The following is a 24,905-nucleotide window of genomic DNA, read 5'->3' as shown; positions in this document are numbered from 1 at the left end:
TATCCAGTATAACCGCCTTTCGGCGTAACACACCAGCTTCGCAGGCACGCGGCGCGGCGGCAGCTAGCTCTATCACACCGAATGACTTGTTACACTCAATCTTTGCACATTTGATTGCAGGAGTTGTTTTAAGCTTTCTAGTGATGATGCCCCAACTGTGCTTGGTGGCAACGAGTTCCAGTCTACGATAGTTCTGGGGAAATATGAGTTTTTGAATACCTCAATTCTTGGTTGATAACTCTGATATTTGAAGGCATGACTGTTTTTTGTTCCTGTATCTGTATCATTATTAGTATCTGTATAGACAACTAATTCTGGCACCTATGACTTCCAAGAGGTCCCAGGTTCGAACCCTGTCATGTCACCAATCTTGTGCTCTTGGGAAAAGCACTTAATACCTACTAGTACTTCCTCACTTGACACAAATGGAAATGAGCACTTAGCTTCATTTAGGGACATCCTCTCGGATAGGATGTAAAGCCGGAGTTCCCGTGTTTGAGGAAAGCCACACCTTGGGATCATCAAAAAACCCACCAAACTTCATCGAAAAGAGAAGGGGACCTTCCCGGTGTGAGTGGTTCAAACCTTACAGTCTGGTCTAAGGGTTGACATCTTGAAGAGGTGATAATCACCTGTTATGTCAATCCTTCCATAAATGTGGCAAAACGTCAAAAATGAATAGAAGACTCACCAATACTGAAGTCCATTGGGAATGTAACAGTAGCTGCTCCTGATGTCTCTGTCTGTCCATAACCCTCAAACACCTATAGGAAACAACACATATGGCCTCCCTCAGTTAATCAGGCCTCGAAATTAACCTTTCTTCCTATTGTCCCACCAGTGTCCCAAAAATAAATTTCAATTGTCCAAAGTGAGGATGAATTGTCCCAACCTGTTTTTTGGAATACATTGTATGACTTGAACTTAAAGTCAACTTTATTTTGCTTATGTTCACTCCCAGGTGCAGAGTATGATTGCAGAGTAGACAGGGGATACATTGTATTTCTGGATCCAAAAGCTGGCACTGTGCCTGATAAACAAAAGAAGGGCTGACATTCTGATGTTGATTATTTTTCTATTGTCCCAAAAATGTCCCAAAGTGTCTGTTTAGCTGTCCTAGCCTAAATCTAAGTGGTCAGTGACCATTGGACCACCTTTAATTTCGATCCCTGTTAATACTGATGCATCGGTAAATGTTAGACCTCCCGGTATATGATCCAAAAAACAGTTACTCAAGCAACTGGATATGATTTTGGACTCAGGTATATGAATGAGTTGCTTCAGTAACTGTTTTTTTGGCAAATAATGACATGTCTGCAGTTTTTGCTGTATACTCTCCACCAAGAATTCAGGAAAATGCTGTAACGGTTGTATATGATAAACTTTCCAATGTATTACTACTGTACTGCAGAATCGTTTCAACTGCAAACTCAAAACTTATAGCAAAACTTCCTATCACCTTCTCCTATGAAATCAAGTCTCTACAAAAAGTAAATGAATTTACCCGATAAATTTTACCGTACATCATGTATTTGGGTTACCAAAATATCTTATTTTACGTGTTCTGACGAAGCGAGGAGTTGTTTGTTTGTTTGTTTGTTGTTACTTACTAAGCAGCCCATGGCACTCCTCATAAACATCATGATGGCAGGGGATAGGGGGGCGGCACCCGTTACTATGTACTTCACACGGCCTCCCAGGTTCTCCTGACAACAAGCAAACAAACAAACGTAAACATACGCCGGTGAAGGTTAGACATCCATGTAATAAGATACACCAAAAAACAATTATTCAAGCAACTGGATATGATTTTAGAAATGATCAGACGTTTCAGGTGAAACTTTGTCTTCACTTATAGTATGTGCTAGTTCATGCTTATAAACATGCCTTTCTCCTGCAAGTCTCTAGTGTCACTGACGAAAGGTAGTGGATGCTACCTGAAATGTCTGACCGTTTCCAAAATCATATCCAGTTGCTTGAGTAACTGTTTTTTGGCAAATGTAAACATAGTACAATACTGAACTTTTTCCAACACAAATTGTACACAAGGGTCAAATTTTCCACGACCACTGTTGCCTTCATCAGGATAATTCATGACCAAACACATCCGATTCAAAGTCATAGAATATTGATAAAAGATACAATAAGCTTAAAGGAGTTAAAAAGATGCCTTTTTTTGCTCTACACTGTTATATGTCTGCTACATAGCTGACACCCTGAAGTGACATTATCTTACAGTTTTTATTTTGCATGAAGGCATGTATATATTGGCCCAGATAGATAGAAATTGCTGCTGTGGTGTGTTAAAAGGATGCGCAAAATGTCATCATCATCATCAAGTTTAGATCCCTAAGAAAGTTGTCTGTACCTGTATTGGCTTGAAGACCAGTTTGTCCCACATTGTCTGGTTGTTGAAGACCCCCCTGTCAGGAAGACAACAGAACGTTACACAATCATATTCTCAAATGTATATGTACAAAAATCTCTTGCAGTAAAGCAAGCAGAAATGGCACGCTTCACCCCCCTTATATTATACATACTGCTTTATAATCTTTCCAGTCTCCAAGACAAAAATAGGAGCATGAAGAGGTACAGCAGTGCTATATTAGGAGAATAAAAGTAGTAGTAGTAGTAGTAGTAACAGACAGACATATATACACACATGAAGCATGTGCATGTGCACACACACAGACACAACACACACACACACACACAAACAACACACCCATACATACAGACATGTATACATACATGTACATGTATAAGCTTGAACCTTTAGCATGCTGCAGTAGCCACTTGGCTACCAGTCTCTATTGGTTACATAGTAAGGCAGCAGGGATAAGATTAAACATATGGACAAACACACCATAAGCACTACTGGTGTATGTGTACCTGTTCATTGCTGCTTCCTTCCTTTTGAGCGCCATGTTCAGGAGAAGGCGCTTGACAACGCCAGCGTTGGCCGCCTTTGTCATGACCTGGTGAACAACACAACAGTTAGTTGGCTGAATACGGATACACACTAATACGAACCATACAAAAAAGATTGTAATGAAAAGTTTATTGCAAAACATAAAAGAACAATGAAATAGAGTATAAAATAACTAAAGTTTACATAATAAAGGTAGCTGTCTAGAACTATAACTATGTCTAAAACTATGTCTGATGGGTTTGACTTCTCTTCTGTAAACCATGGAAGATGTAATGTCCCACCTTTTCCAAAATTTGTGGGTTTGGGGAAGTTAAAAGAAGAATTGTTTTTTCTTGGTTTGTAAGTTAATAATCAATGATCACCTTTCCAATGTACATGTAAAACGTTGTCAATACATCTATGAACTGATATTGGTGGGGAAAAACTCCATTTGCAAGTTTAAGTATGGAACAAGTCGTATAATTTGATAAAGTTACACTTTTTTAAGTTAAATGCTCACTAAGAAATGATATCAAAAATTGTGCTAGAGATTTTTTTATAAAACTTGTTGTACATCTAGAGAAGACTTAAGGCTGAACTTCAATTTTGAATGTAAATTTTTGGCCAACATGCAATTTCTAACCCAAAAAAAGGATTTCAAGCCCTGCAGACATAACATGTAATGTAAGCACATCGGCAGAACGTACTGCACCTGAGCAAAAGCCATAATGTATTGTGCATAGGGCTTCGGCAGAACGTCTCATATAAGGTCGCATTTGCGCATATAAGATTAACACTCTGTCTGTATTTTGAAAAAAATGTTGTATCGAAAAAGATATTGTCTGTAACAGGAAAACCCTGACCCAAAATCTAACAAAAACAATGAAAAATAGGGGTTTCACGCAGGCGCAGTACGTTCTGCCGACATGCTTGTAATGTATAAATTGTTAAATTATAGCTGACCGTGTCATATATTCTGTTCAGAAGCCTCGGCACTGTGGCGAAGATGGTGGGACGGAGCTCTTTGATGTCATCAGTCAGTTTCCTCACATCACCTTGGAAGAAACCAATTCTCGCTCCATTGCAGAACAGGTAACACTGTAGACAGAAAAGAAAGTGTCTTTTTAAAATTATTTCTGACATACCGGATATAGATGTACTATGTACAACATTATCATTACAAACATACAAACATAGGGTCACACCAATTTAATTTCTTGGTTAGGGACCGTACGTTATTTATCGGGGGGGAGGGCCGGTGCGTAGGAAATCGGGCAGAAAAGGTTTTCCCTGGCCCTCCCCCCATATTTATTTTTTTTCCCTGGCCCTCCCCCCGCTATAAGAAAACTTTCCTTGGCCCTCCCCCCTTTCTGAAACATTACAAATGATGCCCGTAGCCAGGATTTTGAATGGAGGGTTCTTCCCACTGCTTGAGGGGACCTCGAGCGACGTAGGCGCGAGGCGAGCGCCGAAGGCGCGAGGTTCCTAGACCGGTGTTCCTAGGGGGGTCCGGGGGCATGCTCCCCCGGAAAATTTTGAAAAATTAACCTTCTAAAATGGCATTTCGTGCATTTTTGAGAGGGTTTCCAAGAAAAAATCTGAGATAAATTTTTATTCAATGACAAAGGGAGCAGTTTTTCTACGATTCCAGTCCATCTTTTCAAGAAAAATCTTGGACCTTTACATAAAAAGTGGACCAAAAAGTGGACCTTTACATAAAAAGTGGACCAAAAAGTGGACCTTTGAGCCTTGAGGGGGGGTTCGTCCGGCATGCAAATGCCCCTGAAACTACATCCTAATTAATACTATCAACAATCAATAATAATTTATTAATAGTTTGATATGATATTTAAGTGCGGCACGCGACGAAGTGAAATATTCCGTGGGAAGCTCCCGGCTCTTGAGCGTGCCCGCCGGGCCAAGGAAATGGGGCAAATTTGCGCGGACGGGGATTGGCTTTTAAAATACCTGGCGGTTTGTTGGGTCGGCGTTGTTCTCGATAGGCAGTATTCAGACCAAATAAGACTCTACTTTGCTACGCTCACGAAGGTTGCTGCGTTTTTGGCTGAACGAAAATGTCGGGGATTTTGTACCGACATCTTTTCCGACGACGCCAATTTTGGCAAACAGAGTTATGGGAGATATGGAAGAAACCAATCATACTCGGGGGCGACCAATTCCGGGCGAATGCGCACACGCATTTTCGGTTCCGTGACGGGGTGCCAAGGACATATAGCGTGTACTTACCTACTTCTCAAAGCATTGAAAAGGTATAAGAATTGTGATAAAAAGTTTTCCTTGGCCCTCCCCCGCCTTCTCTTATTTTCCTTGGCCTCCCCCGCCCCTTCTCATTTTTCCTTGGCCCTCCCCCCGTACGCACCGGCCCTCCCCCCCGGTAAATACCGTAGGGTCCCTTAACGGATTCACCCGCTTCATTTTTTTCTGATTTGAAAAAAAAATTCAGAATCAACTGCAAAATGCTCATATTTTGCCCTGAACAGTTGGAAATAGTCCTTTTTTTCCTAGTTGTTACAATTATTCCAACTTTCAATGCAGTGGTATCATTACAAGTTCAAAATTCATTGTTTAATTTTTAACCAGCCTGGTGTGTTGACTTCATGGCTCCTAATCGTACCATTTTGGGCCGTAATAGGATGCCTAGGCCTGTTTATATTACAATGTATTTTTTTTGCTCGCCTGCTCCATTTTATTTTTCTAGAAAAATCCATTAACCAAGAAATTAAATTGGTGTGGCCTAAGTACATGTAGACAGAAAAAATAAGGTCAGGTGATGTATATAGGAATGGATTGAACGGATTTAGCTATGATCCAAATATGATATGAAAAGCTTGAATCTAAAAAATAAAATCATATCTAACACCTTGTGGTCAGCTCAAAGGACATTTTTTTCTTAAAAATAGCAAGGTTATAAACCTACCTGCACAAGTTTCTCAAATATATGTGCCAGGGGAAGATAGGAGATGTGTACATCTTCAGAAGTCATGGTGAACTTTTGCTGCAAGTTTAATAAAAGAGTCTTAATGAACATATGTCTTAAATGTGCACTCAAGATTGCAAATAGTCAAATACACATACATGTACATGTACATGTATCTACATGTAGTAGGGCCTTAATTCTTAATTCTTTTTTTTAATTATGTTCATATTGTAAATACAATGTAGTTAACATATGGAAACAGAAAACATACATAATTGCATGGATGCCAACTTCTACATAGTAATATCTAAGTCATGTTGATGAAGGTTAGACATCCAGGTAATAAGATACGCCAAAAACAGTTACTCAAGCAACTGGATATGATTTTGGAAACAGTCAGACGTTTCAGCTACATGTACATGTTTAAACCTGCATTTCTCCTTATAAGTTATAATTATCCAAATGCTTGAGTAACTGATTTTGGCGCAATCTAAGTGACATTATAGATTCCAGTGCACAGGGTTCAGTGATGTCATACATGTGGATGAGTACAGGTATGTACATGCACAAAAGTCTAAGAAATTCTACACAAGTACAACACATGTAAGTTAAAATTGATAACATCAGATAAAACTGAACACTCCTCAACTGATGTATGTTATAAAATTACTTCCAATGGCTCACAGAAAGTGCAGAGAGAACACTGACACTACCATCTGCAATCCTGCACGCAGTACTAGTGATCACCAAGCCTGTTGTTCTGTACCAACCTGCTAGGTGTCGCCTCAATACCAAAGGCCAGTTCCAATGGTGAAGAATCCAAGAAATGAATTCCTGGATGAAGATCTATTTCCAAGTTAATTAAATACACACCTCAAAAGTCACAGCTACACCTGCACATCCTGCCACAATGTTCTTGTGTGACAGCATTGCACCTTTGGGGTTCCCTGTATGGAAAATACACATCTTAAGTTCTAAGTTATGGTAAGTTTTAGGTTATGGTTATTTAAGATACCGAATGAATGATCATTATCCACTGCCTTCAAAGAAGAAGTCGAACCCCATAATAGCTAGTGTAGTAGTAGAAGTAGAAGTTTTTTCCAGACAGTTGTCACCTGTCTCCTGTTACTGTATTGCAATGAGTATTATACCTGATTGTAAAAGCAATTAGCCTTCGGGCATGATTTTGCAAATAAAGTTTCATCCTTTAAGATACCCTTTAGCCCCTTTATGGGGCTAAGCATCCAGGTTTCATTAAAAAATACAGAAACTGGTATACACATTTAACTACAGATTCACATACAAGTATAGACGTAAGAATTATAAGAATTAAGTTGGATCAGTGAAATAATTATGACTAAAATAATTAAATCAAGACTTACCAGTTAGTGGAGGAATAAAACTTATTACAACTTATTAAAGTTGCTTTTAGACTAAGTGTAATGAAGGATTCCTAAATTCTGAGTGGTAAAATTTGTCTGGTGCAGGTGATTTTCAATGTTACATGTACCTACACCAGTGCAGGTATGCAGAAAAAAGGATTCCGAGTACTCTCCAAGCAGAGGTTTGGGTTTGGGGTTGTTTTTGGTGTGTTTTTAGGCTTTTTTATCAGGGTTTCCCTTTTGCACTGGAATTTTTTCTCACCCAACCCAACCTCTGCCGGTAGTCGAAATCTTCAATGTGCTATAATAAAGTATAAACCTAATCACTTCAAAACATGACAGTCATTCTGCAAGGAGGTGTGAACCAGATGCATGAATAGGCACAGTCAGCAGGAGGCATGTGGCCGGATGAATGCCTTTCTGACTGGCTAGATGTGTGATAATCCACCACAGTAAAATGGATATCCCTGATGATAATTTGATGGTTCCCGGGGAGGAGGGAGCACTGTCACGTTTCTTGGATAGGTTTGCCCCGCCCCGGGGTGAGTGCTGGCAGAGGTTGGGTGGGAAAAAATTCAGTGCAAAAGAGAAACCCCGAAAAAACGGCTAAAAACACGCCAAAAATAACCCCAAACCCAAATCTCTGCTTGGAGAGTAGATTTCGAGCCCAATGAGGAAAACTGACCTGTTGTTCCACTGGTGTAACAAATTGTGCAGAGATCATCTGGTTTGGGAGGCTGGGAAATGGTGACAAAAGTAAGAAGTAGAATGTTTAAACAACTTGTAAGATGGCATTGTTTAAAAAGTTGGTCGCATGCAGTAATAATGTGCTGTAATGTGATAAAAATGCCAATTTCAAGAAAAAAGGCGCCAGAACACTCAATAACTACTCACCACAGCTTCTTGTGGGTTTTGTTTTCCTTGTTCCTGCAAACCAAAATGGACATTATGAAGAATATTATAGTACAATGTAAAATGTATGGAAAATTCTATAATCATTTCAAAAGTGCACAAAACTTTTAATATTTTTACCTAATACTTTTGTTGCTTCTGTCAAGGTTGACAGATTGGTTAGAAAAAACACACTGCAAATTGCGAATTGACGGAAAAACGGGCGCTGGCTAGAACCCTGGTCTTGGACCCACAAACTTACCTCTACATCAGAAAAAGGCACTATTTCAACATGGCACTCTTCAGCCATCTTCCGTGCATCCTCAGAGATGGCCTCCACGACCATGATACACTTGATGCACGAAATTCCTTCACTCTGCAACAACTTGACGGCCTTCTCTGACTTATCACACACGATGGTGCTCAGTTTTGCTGAAGAGAGATGAAATATAAATCAAAAATCAATGTTGTTTGTACTTTGACAGTATAATTAGGAGATATATCCAAAGTATGAACTTAACCTTTCCCACTTGCAAAAAGATCTTCATGTACATGTAAGGCCATGTTGACTTGCTTATATACATGCATGAATTTTGGTCCATTTCTCAAGAAAGTTTTTGACTATACTGTAAGTCATACAAAGTACCAACAAAATTAGCAAACTTTTTATTCACACCCTCACATCAGTTTTGGGGTTCCCAGAGGATGTCATACATATAATCAAATCAACATGGCCTAAATATAATTGTTCCATGACATACCTTGGTTGACAATGAATGTAATAGCCTGTGGTCCCAGGGTGTCATACAGAGGTACCACCACCATGTTGTACATGTTACAGGCCTGCTCTGTCACTGTCCACTGGAACAACAGGCAACAGAAAAACTCTCGGAATCACTCTCTTCTCAATCAATCATAATTTGCTAACTTCAAATATGGAATAAAGACAAAATAAGTAATAAGTAATAAGTAATATTTTCTGAAATAGATGTGTGTGACTCACTCATTTGTCTCTCATTTATCCATCTATCTATCTATCTATCCATCTATCTAGTATCTATCTATCTATCTCTATCTACATGTATCTATTTATCTACATGTACCTATCTAGTAGTACAAGTGCTCACTAACTCGCTCCCTCACTCACTCACTCACACACTCACTCACTCACTCACTCACTCACTCACTCACTCACTCACTCACTCACTCACTCACTCACTCACTCACTCACTCACTCACTCACTCACTCACTCACTCTCTCACTCACTCACTCACTCACTCACTCACTCACTCACTCCCTGAGTCAGATAGATAAATAAAATACTACATATTATCTATCTAAAATACATTTAGATAGATAGGCAGATAGAGATATATAGACAGATGGGACACACACACACACACACACACACACACAGTTCACACACGCACAGAGACACACACACATACCAAAAACAGTCCATTTTTCACGGAGGTAAATGAGACAAGTACAAATGAGTGACATTGAAGTTCATCGTACCTCCACCCTGTTCTGGGAGAAAATCCCCAGGAAAGTCTCCGGGTTGGGCTGCAGACCTCTGGCTATCAGTCCGGAGCCAAAATTACGTGCTCTCTCTGCAACCTACAAGTCAAACAACATAGAATTTATCATCATCAGCTTTGTACAATACTGCAAGATTAAAAAATAGCTAAAATACAAATGTACAGCAGCTTGGTGGCAGAAATATACACTTTTGAGAAAATAATTTTGAAAGCCTGTAGGAAAAATACCAGGTCACTCACATATCACATCATTCCTTAAAGAAATAATTGTGTAGCACCTTTTGAAAGGGTTTTTGGGGAAAAGAAGAAAACTAATGCTTCCTTTTGCCTTATATACAAAATTTAGATGATAAACATAATGTCATAATATACATGTCTAATTACATGGTTAAAAAAGATCTGTTATATAAAGTTTTCCAATGTATGATTATAACAACAACAAAACCTTAACTCACATCACCGTATGTAATCCACTCATAGGGACCTGTAGGGCTGGTCCTCCATCCAAGGCAAGGACCATTGTCTGGAAAACAACAAATCCAAGACAATTTCAGGGTAGTAAATCTTATCCAAGTTTTTTTGTTAATCTTGTCCATCAAGGTCGACAGATTGCTTTAAAGGTTTTTCACATGTCCCAAAGTTGCTGAAATTGACTTAAAAATCAGTGTGGTACCAGACTACATGCAGTTCTATCACTTTCTGCCAGGGGGCGCAACTACATGTGACATTGCCGGACCACTTTTTCCACCCCCCTAACCGGTCCAGACTGGACCGTTTTTTCCACCAACCCTATGAATAATCTGTTTCTTTCTCCATGAAATTGCAGACATTGCCAGATGAAAGGTATCCTGTTTTCCATTGCCCTAGTTGCTCACATTCACTAATGAACAGGTAGTTTCAAATAAACTCATACTTACTGGACACCTTCAATCCCCTCTGGAAGCACTCGTATAATGTGTTCACATCGCCACACAATGTCTCTTCCAGCTTCCCATCTTTACACAGTACAGATATCCTGGCATACTCCCCTCCCTGCAAAAACATTCAACGAATTATAATGTGTCTCATAGCAGGGCTCGAAACTAATTGTGTCCCGACGGCCAGTGACCACTAAAATTTAAGCTGGAACAACTAAAAAGACAAATTTTGGACAATAGAAAAATAATCAACATCAGAATGTCAGCCCTTCTTTCCTTTGGCTTCGGAAAAGCTCCCCAAAATTTCCCGTTTCCTCTACAATTATAACGCGCAGAACGTAAGCAAAATAAAGCTGACTTCAAGTTCACTTCCTGAAAAACAGATTGGGACAGTTCATCATCACTTCGGGACAATTGAAATTTATTTTCAGGACAGTGCCGGGACAATAGGAAAAAAATTTAATGTCGAGGCCTGTCATTGATTATGAAAATATGATCCTTGTTTGAATGAATTTTATCAGTTGATTATATTCTTCATTCAATGGCAGTCATGACTTAACAAAGAAAGATATTCTAGCATTTCCTTATAAACTACTTTTAAAAGTTTCAATGGGTTTCAATGTAGAATCATTGAGATATACACTGTAATTCACTGTATGTTAACAGTAGCAAAAGTTCGCAGTCTGAGAAAAATGGAGATGTTTACAGAACTATATGTTGACAGTGGCGGAAGGCACAGAATAAAAGAAAGTCGGCAAATTATTTATTAATGGTAATGATAAGTTTGCAGTACAGAAGTGACCGTGAAAACTGTGAACATAGGAAAAAAATGCTTATGAAAATCCGTTAAATAACATTTCAGAAATTCAGACACACATTATTTTTTTCCTAGGTGTAGGTTGCCTTACCGGAACTTCTACTGACTGCCTGCTGAGGTCTATGGGTGCTTCCATTAGTGATCGAGGGGAGGACAGCATATAATATCCCAGAGTCGCCGCGCCGATGGCAGCACCGATACCCAGGCCTAACGCCCTCTGGTTGTCACCTAGATACCTGGTCAGCTCGCTCATGTCTGGAGAAAAAGGAAAAAAGGGAATTTTAGTGATCTTGATCCAGATTTACCCCACTGAAGAGCTAATCTTCTGGTTCCAGGTCGGAGTTTAAATCTGACCAGGGTTCCAAATACTAGTAGTGTGCAGTAAATCGCCAGATCTGCAAGGTTGTCACGCAACAAGCTATTTTATTTTCCGTTTTTCAGAAACAGGAAGTAGTAAGCTATTTCAGCATATAAGTCGTTCGCCTGGGAAAATTAATTTTTTCCAGGCAAGTCCATTGAAAAAAATTTAAAAAAAAAACTATTTTTCATATCCAAAATTTACGTTTATCTACAGTTTCTACCCAAATTATAGAGTCAACAGGCAATAACCAAATTCTATCGGAAGCTGGCTGGAAACCTCCGTTGACTGATATAATGAGATTTCCCGGCGTACTTTTCTTGGCGAAGTTGTAGCCCTTCGGTCTGAGGGTGTCTGCCGGATCCAAAATCGTGAAAAAATTCTGGTCCGAGACCTTCTCTAGTCGTGACAGAGAAGCTATGTATATATACAGTATTTACAGGTTCATTGTACTGTGAAAATTCCCCCTGGCTCTTTTCAACAAGTACAATGAACAATGACCTTAAGGCCACACCAATTTAATTTGTTGTTTCGCGGATTCACCCTGTCCATTTTTTTCTGATTTGCAAAAAAATAATATTTTTTTAGGTTCTAGCTCAACTGCAAAAATAATGCTCAATGACAGACATATTTTGGCCCCAACGGTTGAAGAAAGTTCTTTTCTTCCTGGTTGTTAAAGTTCTTACAATGTAACTTTGTTTCATTCAAAGTTCAAAATCTATTGTTTTAATAATAAACCAGCCTGGTATGTTGACTTCAGGGCTCACATCGTAACATTTCTGGCTATCACGGGGTTCCTTGCCCTGTTTTTTTTCGCCCTGTCGCTTCATAGTTTTTCCTAAAAAATCCGAGAAACAACAAATTAAATTGGTGTGGCCTAACGGCCTGTCCTGCAACCCTCTACAGTAGTTAGTGATACTATCTCAATACATGTACTATGTATGTGGGAAAGCACATTGTACGATTCTCTGTAACAACATTTGTTGTCGATTTGTTTGCCCCTTTCACTGCAGTCAAATAGAGACGTCTGTTCCATGACAAACGAAGAATAAATCACATGTACACGGTGAAAAACAAGCCTATAAATATACCAGGACAAAGCCAGCTGAAGAGCCTTGTACTTTGCCCTTACCAGAATGGACTTTGACTTTGTCGAAGAAAACAAAAAACATGTTTTTCTTGATGAGGCCACACCAACTAAATTTTATGGATGACGTCCACGCGCGCATTGATTTTGGCCTGTTCCTAGAAAAAAACACAAGAAATTCCGCTTCCTGTAACTATGACCAAAGAGTCACGACAGTGCCGCAAATCGTCAGATTGACGTGAAACCCGTAACACGAAAACAGGACAGGACGACAACTGCTGTTCCACCTGTTTTGATGATGAATAAAAGACTTCTTGCTTGTTACACTGTGTCACCTCATTCAATTTCTGTCTTAACATTTGTCGTCTCTTAGTATATTTCTAATCTAGGCATCTTGTTTTTTAGGGCCCTTCTTGTTTTTTTTTCGCCCTCTCGCATTAGATTTAGGGTCTCCAAAGGACATCATCCATAAAATTTACTTGGTGTGGCCTGATGTAACTCAGGAAAAGCTTCCTAGCAAGCATGTTTTCACTTTGATATGAAAGCCTTGAGGCACAAGACAGAAAACGTACTAGGATTGTTTAATCACAACATATATCTCTAGATGAGCGACGCAGAGCTCACTGTTTTAAGTTTGCCAAATCATTAGTTAAGTCTGACTTTGTCTCTTGGCTACCCTCACGCCGGGTTGATGTACATGGCAGAAACCTCAGAAATTCGCACAACATAATATAAGCCAGTTTAGGTGCAGAACGTCACAATTCTTGAACACTACTCTGCCGTACTGTGTTAAGCTTTTGAATGGTGAAAAATGATTCACTTCATCAGTTTCACAATATACAACCCTGCATATTATAACTTTAGATTATTTCTGTAATTTTAACTTCAAGGAAACATTGAATCAACTGTTTTTATATTGCATTTTTGTATTTTTGATGCGTGGTAATTTTCAATGTAAACTAGATATGTGACGAATAAGTTTTTATCAAATAGCTAATCTATGAGCGCATTTTGTGTTGTGTTTAAAGCCTTCCCAATTCAGCCAAATAAGGCTGCTTACAGGCTTTTTTGTGTACTTGTATGGTACAAATAAACCAGTCTCTCTCTCTCTTATCAATATCAGTATCTAGAAGTAGAATGTTCCATAGTGCTGTCAGGACAGGACAAGAGGGAACCTGTAGTCAAGGTTCCTTACTCACCAACCTGGACCTGGCCTGATTCAGGTTGTTGTTCCTGTTCCCAAAACTATGTACATGTACGTATGGCCATGAACCACTTTGTGGGAGTTTAAAAGAACTGATCTTTAGACTTTGTACTTTGTATCTATAGCCTGACCAAAGGATCATAATGGGAAGAACTATCAAGAATGCCCTACCCGTTCAAAGTCTAGCAAACTTTATTTGGTTTAATGAGTGGACTTCATATGTTCCTAGCTACCATGTAATACGTCAAAAGAGTTCAACCAACATAACATTGCTTCTGTAACGTAACCAGAAAGAAAATAGTACCGTTGGTATCATTTTTATGTTTTTTTAAGTTTAAATCAATTTTCTCTATAATTTCTGATTTCTTTGCTTACCACATTTCTTCAATTCTGTGGAATATTTTGTCCAATTGTTTTTAACGGTATCTTGTTATTGTCAACAGGAAAGCGATTAAATCTTCGGACTTACAAGTAATTGAAGTCGCTTTGGTTAATTCAAACATGAGACTCAAACGATGTTGTCTTTTTAGCTTAACCCTCCTAAAGTTAAAACAACACTATTTTTCTCACCAGGGTCTTCTTGTGTACATTGACACTTACAGTAACACTATTCCCAACAAGAAGCTATGAATTCACCCGCACTGCTCCAATTTTACCTGCACTAACCTGCATATACCCAGTACATGGACCAGTGCAGGTTAGGTGCAGGTAGACATCAGAAATACCTGCACAGCTCCAATTTTACCTGCACTAACCTGCATATACCCAGTACATGGACCAGTGCAGGTTAGGTGCAGGTAGACATCAGAAATACCTGCATAGCTCCAATTTTACCTGTACTAACCTGTTTCAACAAGTCCTTAGAAGGAACTGCTTTCTTACATACAGGTCAATAATCACACGTCACCAACATCAATACATCCACACATTGTAACCAGGATCCAGCTAAAAATCATTCAGTACAACACCTTAAAAATCACTATGCCGATACCATACTAGTACATGAAAGTTTGAAAAATTAAAATGCATATTGGCCTAATACATGTAGTATATATGTTTACCACTTTCCAATATTCTCGTCCCTTAAAATGAAGGCATGACAGCCTTTGAATTTGTATTTGAACCCTAGCCGAAAGAGATGGAAAAATAACAAAATTATTCTACTATATCAAGTAGGAAATGACGAAGAAAGTGCCAGGTACAAACTGTTCAATACTTACAGGGAACACGCCCCAAAACAGCAAGCCACACGCCGTGTCTACAAACTCAGGTAATGCGACCTCTGGACCCCACAAACCGGTTTTACACACCCCCGTAACACTGCCCCAGGTCATTAATGGGTGGGTCCATAGAACAACAGCCAATCACACACTCCGAGCAAACTTGTTGCTCACCTTGGCTCCAGGTTAAATATTGTCAGACCAGGTACAACAGACATATTGTAGTTCACTTTATGTTCGCGGAAGCAAAAGTTCACAGTCTGAGAAAAATGGACATGTTCGCAGAACTATATGTTCACAGTGGCAGAAGGTGCAGAAAAAAAATTCTGCGAATTATTTAATAATGGTAATGATAAGTTTGCGGCACAGAAGTGACCGCGAAAACTGCAAACATTAAACTACTGCAAAAAAATCATGAATTACAGTACCTACAAGGGGGCGTGACTGTATCAGCCATTTAAACTATGCTAAGCAACTGAGGTATCTACTAACTCAAATATACTTTTAAGCAGTAAAATAAAGTAGAGATGATGTATAAAACAATATGTAAGAGTTGAATTGAACTCTTCTCAATTATTATTAGAGGTTGAAATATCAGATCAACAAAAATATGGATTTACTCAACATAACAAATTGTTGTTTACGATTTAAACGTGACCTTGCTGCGAAGGTGAACAAAAGACAGTTGTGAAATGACCTTGAATCCTTTACACAGCTGGTTTTCTAAATAAAAGACAGAACAGACGTCTACACCTCTGTCTAGACATTGGGGTGAATGGCCTTAAAGTGTGGACAACATTACGTGACCACTAACCAGGTATATATTTGCATGAATTACCTAAGGCCACAGCAAATAATTTTTATGGATAACATCATGCACGCATTAATTTTCGCCTGATTTGGGGAAAAAAAAGGAAGAAATTTTGTTGCCTTTTGACAGTGGTCAATATGCCGAAAATGGGCAAAGATGTCTGTTGCCATGCCGGAAGGTGGATTGCAGATAACTATGAAGAGAGGAGACAAGAAAAGGCTCTGATTTAATGTTTTGTTTCTTACTTTGATGCAGTGATATGTGATGCTGGCTGTGTATATGTGATGTTCCCACTGAATCAAAACCATTTGTACAATAATTGAGTCAAAATTTTTAATTGAAGGAACCTTGTTTTTTTTCGGCCCGCCTTGTTTTTTTTTCGCCCGCTCGCATTAGATTTGGAGTCTGCGGAGGATGTTATCCATAAAATTTACTTGCCGTGGCCTAAGTGTGTTAAGTTTAAAGTAATATCTCATCAGTAAAATTGTTTGCACAATATGTCTAGACAGAGGGTCAATTGTGTTAAAATGTGGCCGATATTACGTGACTCAGTATTGTAGCCAACTCCGTCTTTCCTTCGTTTGACAGAATTTCGTTGCTTGCTTCCTATCGTATCCTGGTTCTTGTATTTATTGGAGGTACCCAAAAATAAAGGGGCTCCTCATGTAGCTTGTTTTGACGCTATATATTTTGAGTATACTTTAAGTTTGAAATAATGACGAAAACATGCTCAGAAATGGCAGTAAATGTCAATATTGATTAAAAAAAACATTTTACATGTTATCAAAATATACATACATTGTATATAAAGTGTACTGTATACAATGGCAATGACAATATATGATAACATGAAAACATGCTAAGAGAAACATGCAACATTGGAAATAGAGTCAAAATTGTACTAAAAACTCAGCAGGTTAGTTTGAATATTTTGAATGCAAATGGCAGGTTTAGCCATACATCACCATACAACAATAAATGTATGTCATAAAAATGTCATAGAAACAATACTTCATAAAAGGTTATAGACACAATAGATTACAAAAATATTATGATATGGAAACATGCACATGGAACAAAAGCAAGCAAAAGAATTATGTAGATAGTGTAGGATGCATAACATAGATTGGGTTACTACAATAATAACAATATAACAATAATAGTTAAAGCTATTGACTTTGAGGGTAGATAATTAGTAATTATCCCATTCCCACAAACTTCTGGCACTGTTAAGGCCACAGCTCAACCCAAAGCCAACACAGAACAGAAGAGAAGCAAACCAGCAACAAGCCAACATTTTTTCCCAACTCTTCCTACCTTCTGTCATCTGGTTCAGAAACTCCGAGACTTGTTCAAGTGCCATTTTCGCTTTCGTTCCAGTGACCGTCCTTTGTCATGCACAACAGAAGGGAGTGAAATTAAACCGTGTTCACGTCGTTTCTTGTCCGCAAGAATGCCTGCACGCTAATTACACAAAAGACACTTGACGCGATCAGTTGATATTGTCATGATATGGGTGACGGTTACTATGCAAATTAGGACTAAGTTACGGTCGGACAGTCATGTGATGATAACAGCTGATTTTGTGGTATAAGGTACGGAGGCAATACCGTAACACCTTTTGTGGGATCACCACGCATCTCTATAAAGAAATCTCAATGACATACATGTGTGTACAGTAGGTCTCAGGGCTCAAAATACTTAGTGCTTTTGTGCACTTAAAATTTGAACTGATCACCAGATTTTTATTCATGGATGCACTGGTTCACCTACTAGACATTATGTAAATAAAGGTACTACCATATTGTACAATATAATAATTCTATGCAGCATATTCTTGACAATATTGAGTGCCAAAAGAATAATAAACTTTTGTTCCACTGCTTGTTTAATAGTTAGCCAGAATTTCATATTCAAGTTCTGAAGAGAGGAAGTAATTATAATATTTGTAATTGGGATTTGCTGACACAAATATAAATTAATCATTTTATGTTGTGCATTCAATTTTTTTTCTGTGCTTTAGGCTAGGCTAGAGGTACATATTCCTATCAGTGTATTTCGAGCCCTACACTCTCTGTAAAGAGATCTCATTGACGTACAGAATGTCTATAAATAACGCTGTCCTCATCACTCAGTTTTTGTGACAAACAAGCTATAAATATGTCAGTATAGCACTTCAACTAGAGTTCACGCATGTCAGGGTCTGCACTGTCTGTTTTTCCTAAATTCCTTGAAACAGGTTTTGCTGTAACAAACTTTTTATAAAAAAAACAAACAAAAGAGAATACATACATTAGTATCTGCACTCAATATGAATATGATGATACTGGTATTTTTTATACTGGCAAGACTTCTTTTGAAAGATGTTAGTCCACACCAAATTAAATTTGTTGGTTCTCGGATTTTTTCATAAAAAAATATGAAGCGACAGGGCGAAAAATTAAAAAAACAAAAACAGGTCTAGGCATCCTATGACAGCTCCAAATGCTACGATAGGAGCCAGTCAACATAAAAGGCTGGGTCAATATTTAAACAATGAATTTTGAACTTTTAATCAAACCACCGCATTGATAGATAAAAAAATTGTAACAACTAGGAAGAAAAGGACTTTTCTCAACTGTTGGGCGGCAAAATATGACCATTTTTGAGTTGATTCAGAACCATGAATATATATATTTTTTCTTTGCAAATCAGAAAAAAAATTAAAAGGCAAATCCAAAAACCAACAAATTAAATTGGCATGGCCATATACAAAAAGAATTGCAGAAAAGGAAACAAAATCTCTGTAGCTCAATCAATGAAAGGGGTCAAAAACAAAGTTACCCTAGCAACATTTATCAACAGTTACTATGGTAACCAGATATCAACAGTTACTATGGCAACACAGTCTTTTACCATATTCCTCTGGTGGATAAAGAAGTGAAAATAAGAAGATTACAAAGCCAGAGTGTCAATCAGGATTATGGTGCCGGATGATACAGGATTATATCATTTTCAAATTTTTCCTGGATTTGCAAAAAAAATGAAACTGAAGGACAGGGACAGTTTAAGTGAATAGGGTGGCGCCCATCTCCAGTTTGCTAGCCCTTGGGCCACACACTGTATGCAAGGCAAATCGCTTGCCATTGCACTGGTGAAAAGAGATGAAACTGAAATAAAAATGATGGGCATTCATAACCCCAAGAAAATTTTTAACCCTGATATTAGTGATTAAAAGAATACCATGTACAAATGACATTAATACAAGATACATCCAGTTTCAATCTGTGCTTTCCTACTCTTGTTACCGGTAATATACACTGGGCAAACTGTAATATTATGATATATACACATATAACATCTGTGTCCATAATATCACCAGGGTCCATAATATCGCCACTTTGAGAAAAAGTGTGCTTTAAGATATTTTCACTGCAACATACCGTAGGTATGTACATTTGATGTGTGAAGGAGTGCATACCAAAAGTATGTTGCAGTAAAAATATCTTAAAGCACACTATTTCTCAAGGTGGCGATATTATGGACCCTGGTGATATTATGGACACGGATGTTAACATACTATTACAATGTACTTACAAGCTGAAGTATCTTTTCAATACAAGCTGACGTATCTTTTACTGCAAAGTCTGATGTTCTAACCTGGACCAGTTCTGGCCAATTGTTACGAACAACACTTTGGCAAATAGTTTATTCAACAGGAAACGCATCATATACAGACGTCACAAGTTAGAAAGTATTAATGTACTAACTTACTATTACAATGTACTTACAATCTTTTACCGCAACCTCTGATGTTCTAGCCTGGACAACTTCTGGCCAATTATTATGAACAACACTTTGGCAAAGACTTTATTCTACAGGAAATGCATCATACACAGATGTCACAAGCTAGAAAGTATTACTGTACTTCCAGTATTAATTTACTTCCTATAGTATTAATGTACTTCCTATAGTATTAACGTACTTCCTATAGTATTAATGTAAATCCTGAACAATTGAATGATGAATAATAGCTTTCCTCGGTGAGTTGTTTGTCCCTATAATGGGTGTGAAATGGACTTTGGGTTTCAAGATCAAGTTGAAGTGCGTTAAACTTGGCAGGGTGCCACTCAATGGTATAACCATCAGTAATCGCTTTGGGTCTTTCTGCTTCCTTTTTCAGTGGTGGACGTTTTCATGTAGGGGTGTCCAATAGGGGTGTCCAAGATATCTTTGTCACAATGACAACATTAGGCCACACCAACTTAATTTGTTAGTGGTCGGATTCAATTTTTTCTGATTTGCCAAAAAAAAAAGATTCTGGTTCTGAATCAACTCAAATATAGTCATATTTTGCCCCCAACAGTTGAGGAAAGTCCTTTTATTCCTAGTTGTTAAGTTTTTCCATCTATCAATGCAGTGGTTTGATTAAAAGTTCAAAAAGTTCAAAATTCATTGTTTAAATATTGACTCAGCCTTTTGTGTTGACTTCATTGCTACTATCGTAGCATTTGGGACTATAATAGGATATCTAGACCTGTTTTTTTTCCACCCTGTCGCTTCATATTTCTCTGAAAAAATCTGAGAAACAACAAATTAAATTGGTGTGGCCTTATCTGGAAAACTTAACCCCAAGCTGTATACAATGTACACAATACAGCAAAAAATGTGGGTAAGAAATTCTAACATGTTCTTGTAGAGCATACCCCTTGACCCCCTAGAAATGGTTTCTCCCTCTGGGGTGAATGACCTCTATTGCTTAGCTTGGCATGAATGCTGGTAACCATGGTAATGTAACCATGGTGAGGGTGACGACTCCACATCAGATGTTTTTGGTTACCAAATAATTCAATGTGACACTGCCTGGGGGCTAACTTGTACATGCATGTGACCACGTAGGACGATTCCTAGCCTCTACCAGGCTTCTGGAAGTGGCTGGAAAGAGTAGAAATTTGCCATGCCAAGGTAGTTGGTCCGCAAAAGAGTAGAGTTTTGCGGACTAATTCCCCTGGCATGTTATCTGTATATTTGGCCAATTTCTACACTTTGATGCTGAATATAGTTTGTCTTGATGCCTTTTCTTATAAGACATGTAGTCAAGTTACTTTAAATCAATTTCCCACAATTCCTTGGGAGTTGGCGCCTGAATCTAAGATCAAGTGTTGCCAGCCTTCCTGAATTTAGCATAAAACATAACCAGATTTGTTTTAAATTCAACAGATGGAAGTTTTTAGAAAAAAATATTTCTACTCTCTAGGGGGAAAAATGATAAATCTTTGGAGATTTGAATCCCCTCCCCCTTCAAGATAGAATGGAAAGGGACAAGTCAGTGTTGATTATGGAGGGGTGTCAAACAGCCTCAGCATTCTGAAATAATATTTTATGTAACCATATGTTGTGTGGTTTACTCTCTACATTTTAGTAAAAAATATATCAACTTTGATCGATCTCTAGTTGTGTATATCAATATCTCGTGAAAGATTTGCACCAATTTTGCCCCTTTCCAAAATACGATAATACGATCGCCCACCCCCCTTAGTTTTTCTTGGCTTGTCCCTTACGTCTTCGCCCCTGTGCAATATTTACCCATGTGGAACTGATTAATATTTAACCATACTGCGATCTGACCGGCAGCACGAGGTAACTTTCACGGATTCCATTGAGGAACGGAAACACAGCAAAACGAACAACCGAAAGTACTTCAGCTTCTATAATTTCTATAAACTAGAAAGATGCATCTCACTCTCGTTACATAAAGGCCCGGGAAGTGTGTAGATCTTTGCCCAAAACATAGACTTTTCTGGTGACATAATTTTCTGACAAAAACGTGGCTTACCCAAATTTTCAGTACATAATATTCCTGGGGATATATAATAAGTTAACTGTTTCATAAATTTTTGACAAGGACTCAAGCAGTACAAGTCCAACAAATGTCAACGATACGATCATGCGATTGACAAACCGGTTTTTACTTACCTGTTTCTTTCTTTCACGTGGCTGTCAAAGAATCGAAAGAGCGGTGGGGAGTTCTTGAATTCGGCTCAAGACAATGGGTGTAGGTAAGTGATCTCTGTGGGACACAATAGGCCGGTAAACTTGACACCGAGATTCAAAGAAATGAAAGAAGAAATTCCAGCGACACGTTCTCCATGTTGTGATCATGTGACTTCAGAACGCATGCTAATGCAAACGTTAACTTCTTGGAAAATTGCCATTAGTGACACATAACAGCGTGTTTTAAAATAAAGACTACTTATTTTGCATGCATATTTTTATAAAGACAAGGAAAATCGAAGAAAATATTCTACTAACAAACAATAATGTTAATTTCGGGGATTTGTTGTACCGCTGCGCTCTAAGAAGACCAAATCTCGTTCCCAAATAATGGATAATCCTCGTACTCAGGGTCATTCCCTTCCCGCCAAAATATCCATCAGTAATTACAGGTTTGCGATAGCAAAACCTGTTCTATTTTACCTGGATTTTATGGGCGCCGCCATTTTGTTTCCCGTCATGCAATGGGGCAGGTCAAAAGTGAGTGAGATGCATTGTGGGACCTGTCACCGGGTTACAGTGTAAGGACGACACCTAGCGGTATGTTTGGAAAGAGCAGTAACTCTAATTCTACCTGGTTGTGTGTTCATTTTGTCAGGAGTGTATAGAGGCGATGGCTTTGACGTAATAAAGGCGAGTCTGATTGTGTTTATCACTTGACGTAATTTTCTTAGCATGACGGGAAGGAAACTTGGCGGACCTAATGCGGCGGAACTTTAAAGTTTTTTTTTATGATGAGGCTGTGGTATTAGTAGGGTGGTCTTGGGGATCTTGTCGAGGCTGAGCCTAGGGACGACAGATTGTCCTCAAGTACAGGGGTTAGTAGGTGGGATAAGTGGCATGAAGTTTTGGTATTAGTAGGGTGGTCTTGAGGATCTTGTCGAGGCCGAGCCTAGGGACGACAGATTGTCCTCAAGTACAGGGTTAGTAAGTGGTAATGGCATGGAGTTTTGGTATTAGTAGGGTGGTCTTGAGGATCTTGTCGAGGCTGAGCCTAGGGATGACAGATTGTCCTCAAGTACAGGGTTAGTAAGTGGTAATGGCATGGAGTTTTGGTATTAGTAGGGTGGTCTTGAGGATCTTGTCGAGGCTGAGCCTAGGGACGACAGATTGTCCTCAAGTACAGGGTTAGTAAGAGGTAATGGCATGGAGTTTTGGGATGTGATTTTGTCCATCTGAATATTAAGCATCCTGAAACCTGTCCTGCCTAACATTCATAACAGAATAGTCCTTTTTTTTTGTCTGACCTAGGACCTAACTCTAAGAAGTGACAAACTGAGGAATGACACAGAGACTTGCTTTGGTCAAGACTTTTAGACTTGACCTCTGACCTTGCAGTGGGAGACACCTGTACTAGGTCATCTATTACAGCTGTACAGCCAGGGAACTCCTGTTGCATATGATCATTGGATATTGTACAAAAACTATGCAGATGTCCTGCTATAAATACCATACATGCCTCCCTTGTATTTAAGAGATTATTGTATAGCAGTGAATCATTGAACAAATCTTATATGGCCGTTGTACTCGTTAGTTTGATAACTGGATGTACCAAATAACAGCAATCAGTTTCGATTACAATATAGACTGTCTATCATTCTCCAGTCTCAAAGCCTGGCTACTGGAGAAGCCCAGTGTAATAAAATAAGTGACAATACAATTGAACTACTACAATGTTACAATGACTGTCGTTCTTTATGCTCAAATGTTTTGTCGTTTCTGTCCTTGTAGTTAGGACATATGATGGATCCAGACAATCAAACAATTTGGTCAAAGGATGGTCCTCTGGCTAATGTCTTGATACATTATGACATTTGGTATCGATCATGCATCCTCTATTGTCTTTTGCGTCCCTCTACTGGACATCGAAAAGCACGTTCACATTGGCTTCGTCGCATCGGCTGTGCCAGGAACTGCCGTCACGTCGGTCTCAGGCGGTGTGACTGGCCTCACAGCTCTCCCAGGACCGGGAATGGATGTCTCAGGGCTGGGGATGCAGACGTTGGTTGTTTCGGGGGATGAGGGTGTGTCCGGCGGTGGCCTGACGTGGACGGTCTGCTCCCTAATGCAAGAGAAGAAGAGAAAGTGCCCGGGGAAGTACATCCCTGGCCAGATGGATGGGTGGCTGACATGTCAGGTTCATCATCCATCGTGTGCCCCGTTATGACCATTCTTGGCCGAGGGTCGCTGCATGTACACTGAAAAAAAAGAAGACATGTGCCCCACAGTTTCAACCTGACAACCAATTGCAAACACTGGCGACGTCGACATTGACCCAGAACATAGGCTGGGTCAACCTATACATGTACAGTACAAACTCACGCCGTCCCATCCTGTCAAAACGGACAACTGTACTCACACATAAACGCACTAGGATTGCCACTGAATAAAAACAAACAACAAAACTAGCAAAACCTACGCATACTAAATAGAATAATAGCTCCATCACATTAACTACCATTGTCACGACTTCAACGCGTCAACGCCGTCGAAAAAACCCAACAACTTTGGAACCAAATTGTTGGGCCTCTGTACGTGATTGTAAATTGACGAAGATTCGATTTCGCATTGGATGGCCTTAAATAATTGCATTGGCGTGTAAAGTGGTTGTGGATGTCTGAGTTTAATAAGAAGGTGTAGGTGTCGTGGAAGGTTTCAGGAAGGCAAGGACATTTATTCATTATCTTGTACATTAAAAGACTTGTTTGTAGTTTATTTATGTCATTTATGGACAGTATTTTGAGCTTTTTAACCCTAAACAGTACACCTGGGGTCCGCGCGGACCCCAGCACTA

At 38.9% G+C, this 24,905-nt stretch overlaps 2 protein-coding genes across 6 annotated transcripts in view; both read right to left on the bottom strand.

Annotated features, from left to right (window-relative positions):
* Positions 1 to 22,214, bottom strand: part of LOC109485423 (long-chain-fatty-acid--CoA ligase 1-like) — a 28,806-nt gene extending 6,592 nt beyond the window's left edge. Inside the window, exons 1-16 of one of the 3 annotated variants that reach the window (XM_019789029.1) lie at positions 22,034 to 22,214; positions 11,490 to 11,653; positions 10,582 to 10,696; positions 10,120 to 10,187; positions 9,642 to 9,743; positions 8,884 to 8,983; positions 8,385 to 8,554; positions 8,126 to 8,158; positions 7,917 to 7,968; positions 6,723 to 6,796; positions 5,850 to 5,927; positions 3,875 to 4,009; positions 2,893 to 2,978; positions 2,369 to 2,423; positions 1,611 to 1,706; positions 692 to 764 (exon numbers count right to left, since the gene is read on the bottom strand). In XM_019789029.1, the coding sequence (XP_019644588.1) occupies positions 692 to 764; positions 1,611 to 1,706; positions 2,369 to 2,423; positions 2,893 to 2,978; positions 3,875 to 4,009; positions 5,850 to 5,927; positions 6,723 to 6,796; positions 7,917 to 7,968; positions 8,126 to 8,158; positions 8,385 to 8,554; positions 8,884 to 8,983; positions 9,642 to 9,743; positions 10,120 to 10,187; positions 10,582 to 10,696; positions 11,490 to 11,651 (1,399 nt within the window). In that variant the 5' untranslated portion in view covers positions 11,652 to 11,653; positions 22,034 to 22,214. Of the gene's footprint in view, positions 1 to 691; positions 765 to 1,610; positions 1,707 to 2,368; positions 2,424 to 2,892; positions 2,979 to 3,874; positions 4,010 to 5,849; positions 5,928 to 6,722; positions 6,797 to 7,916; positions 7,969 to 8,125; positions 8,159 to 8,384; positions 8,555 to 8,883; positions 8,984 to 9,641; positions 9,744 to 10,119; positions 10,188 to 10,581; positions 10,697 to 11,489; positions 11,654 to 15,267; positions 15,345 to 17,395; positions 17,632 to 22,033 lie in introns of those variants that run through there. The other 2 variants (XM_019789028.1, XM_019789030.1) reach the window with 2 other exon arrangements.
* A 1,195-nt stretch (positions 22,215 to 23,409) lies between these two features.
* LOC109485425 overlaps positions 23,410 to 24,905 on the bottom strand; it is a 7,427-nt gene continuing 5,931 nt past the window's right edge. For 2 of the 3 annotated variants that reach the window (XR_002141125.1, XM_019789033.1), the window contains exon 3: positions 23,410 to 24,309. Coding sequence is in view for 2 of the 3 variants with exons in the window: in XM_019789033.1 (XP_019644592.1) it covers positions 24,254 to 24,309 (56 nt within the window). In the remaining variant the exon portion in view is untranslated. The remainder of the gene's footprint in view (positions 24,310 to 24,905) is intronic. The other variant, XM_019789032.1, reaches the window with a different exon arrangement.

This window comes from Branchiostoma belcheri, unplaced genomic scaffold, assembly GCF_001625305.1.
Source record: "Branchiostoma belcheri isolate BF01 breed outbred unplaced genomic scaffold, Haploidv18h27 scaffold75, whole genome shotgun sequence".
Classification (NCBI taxonomy): Eukaryota; Metazoa; Chordata; class Leptocardii; order Amphioxiformes; family Branchiostomatidae; genus Branchiostoma; species Branchiostoma belcheri.
The sequence above is the reverse complement of the archived record's forward strand: the minus strand, read 5'-3'. Positions and strand labels throughout refer to the sequence as shown.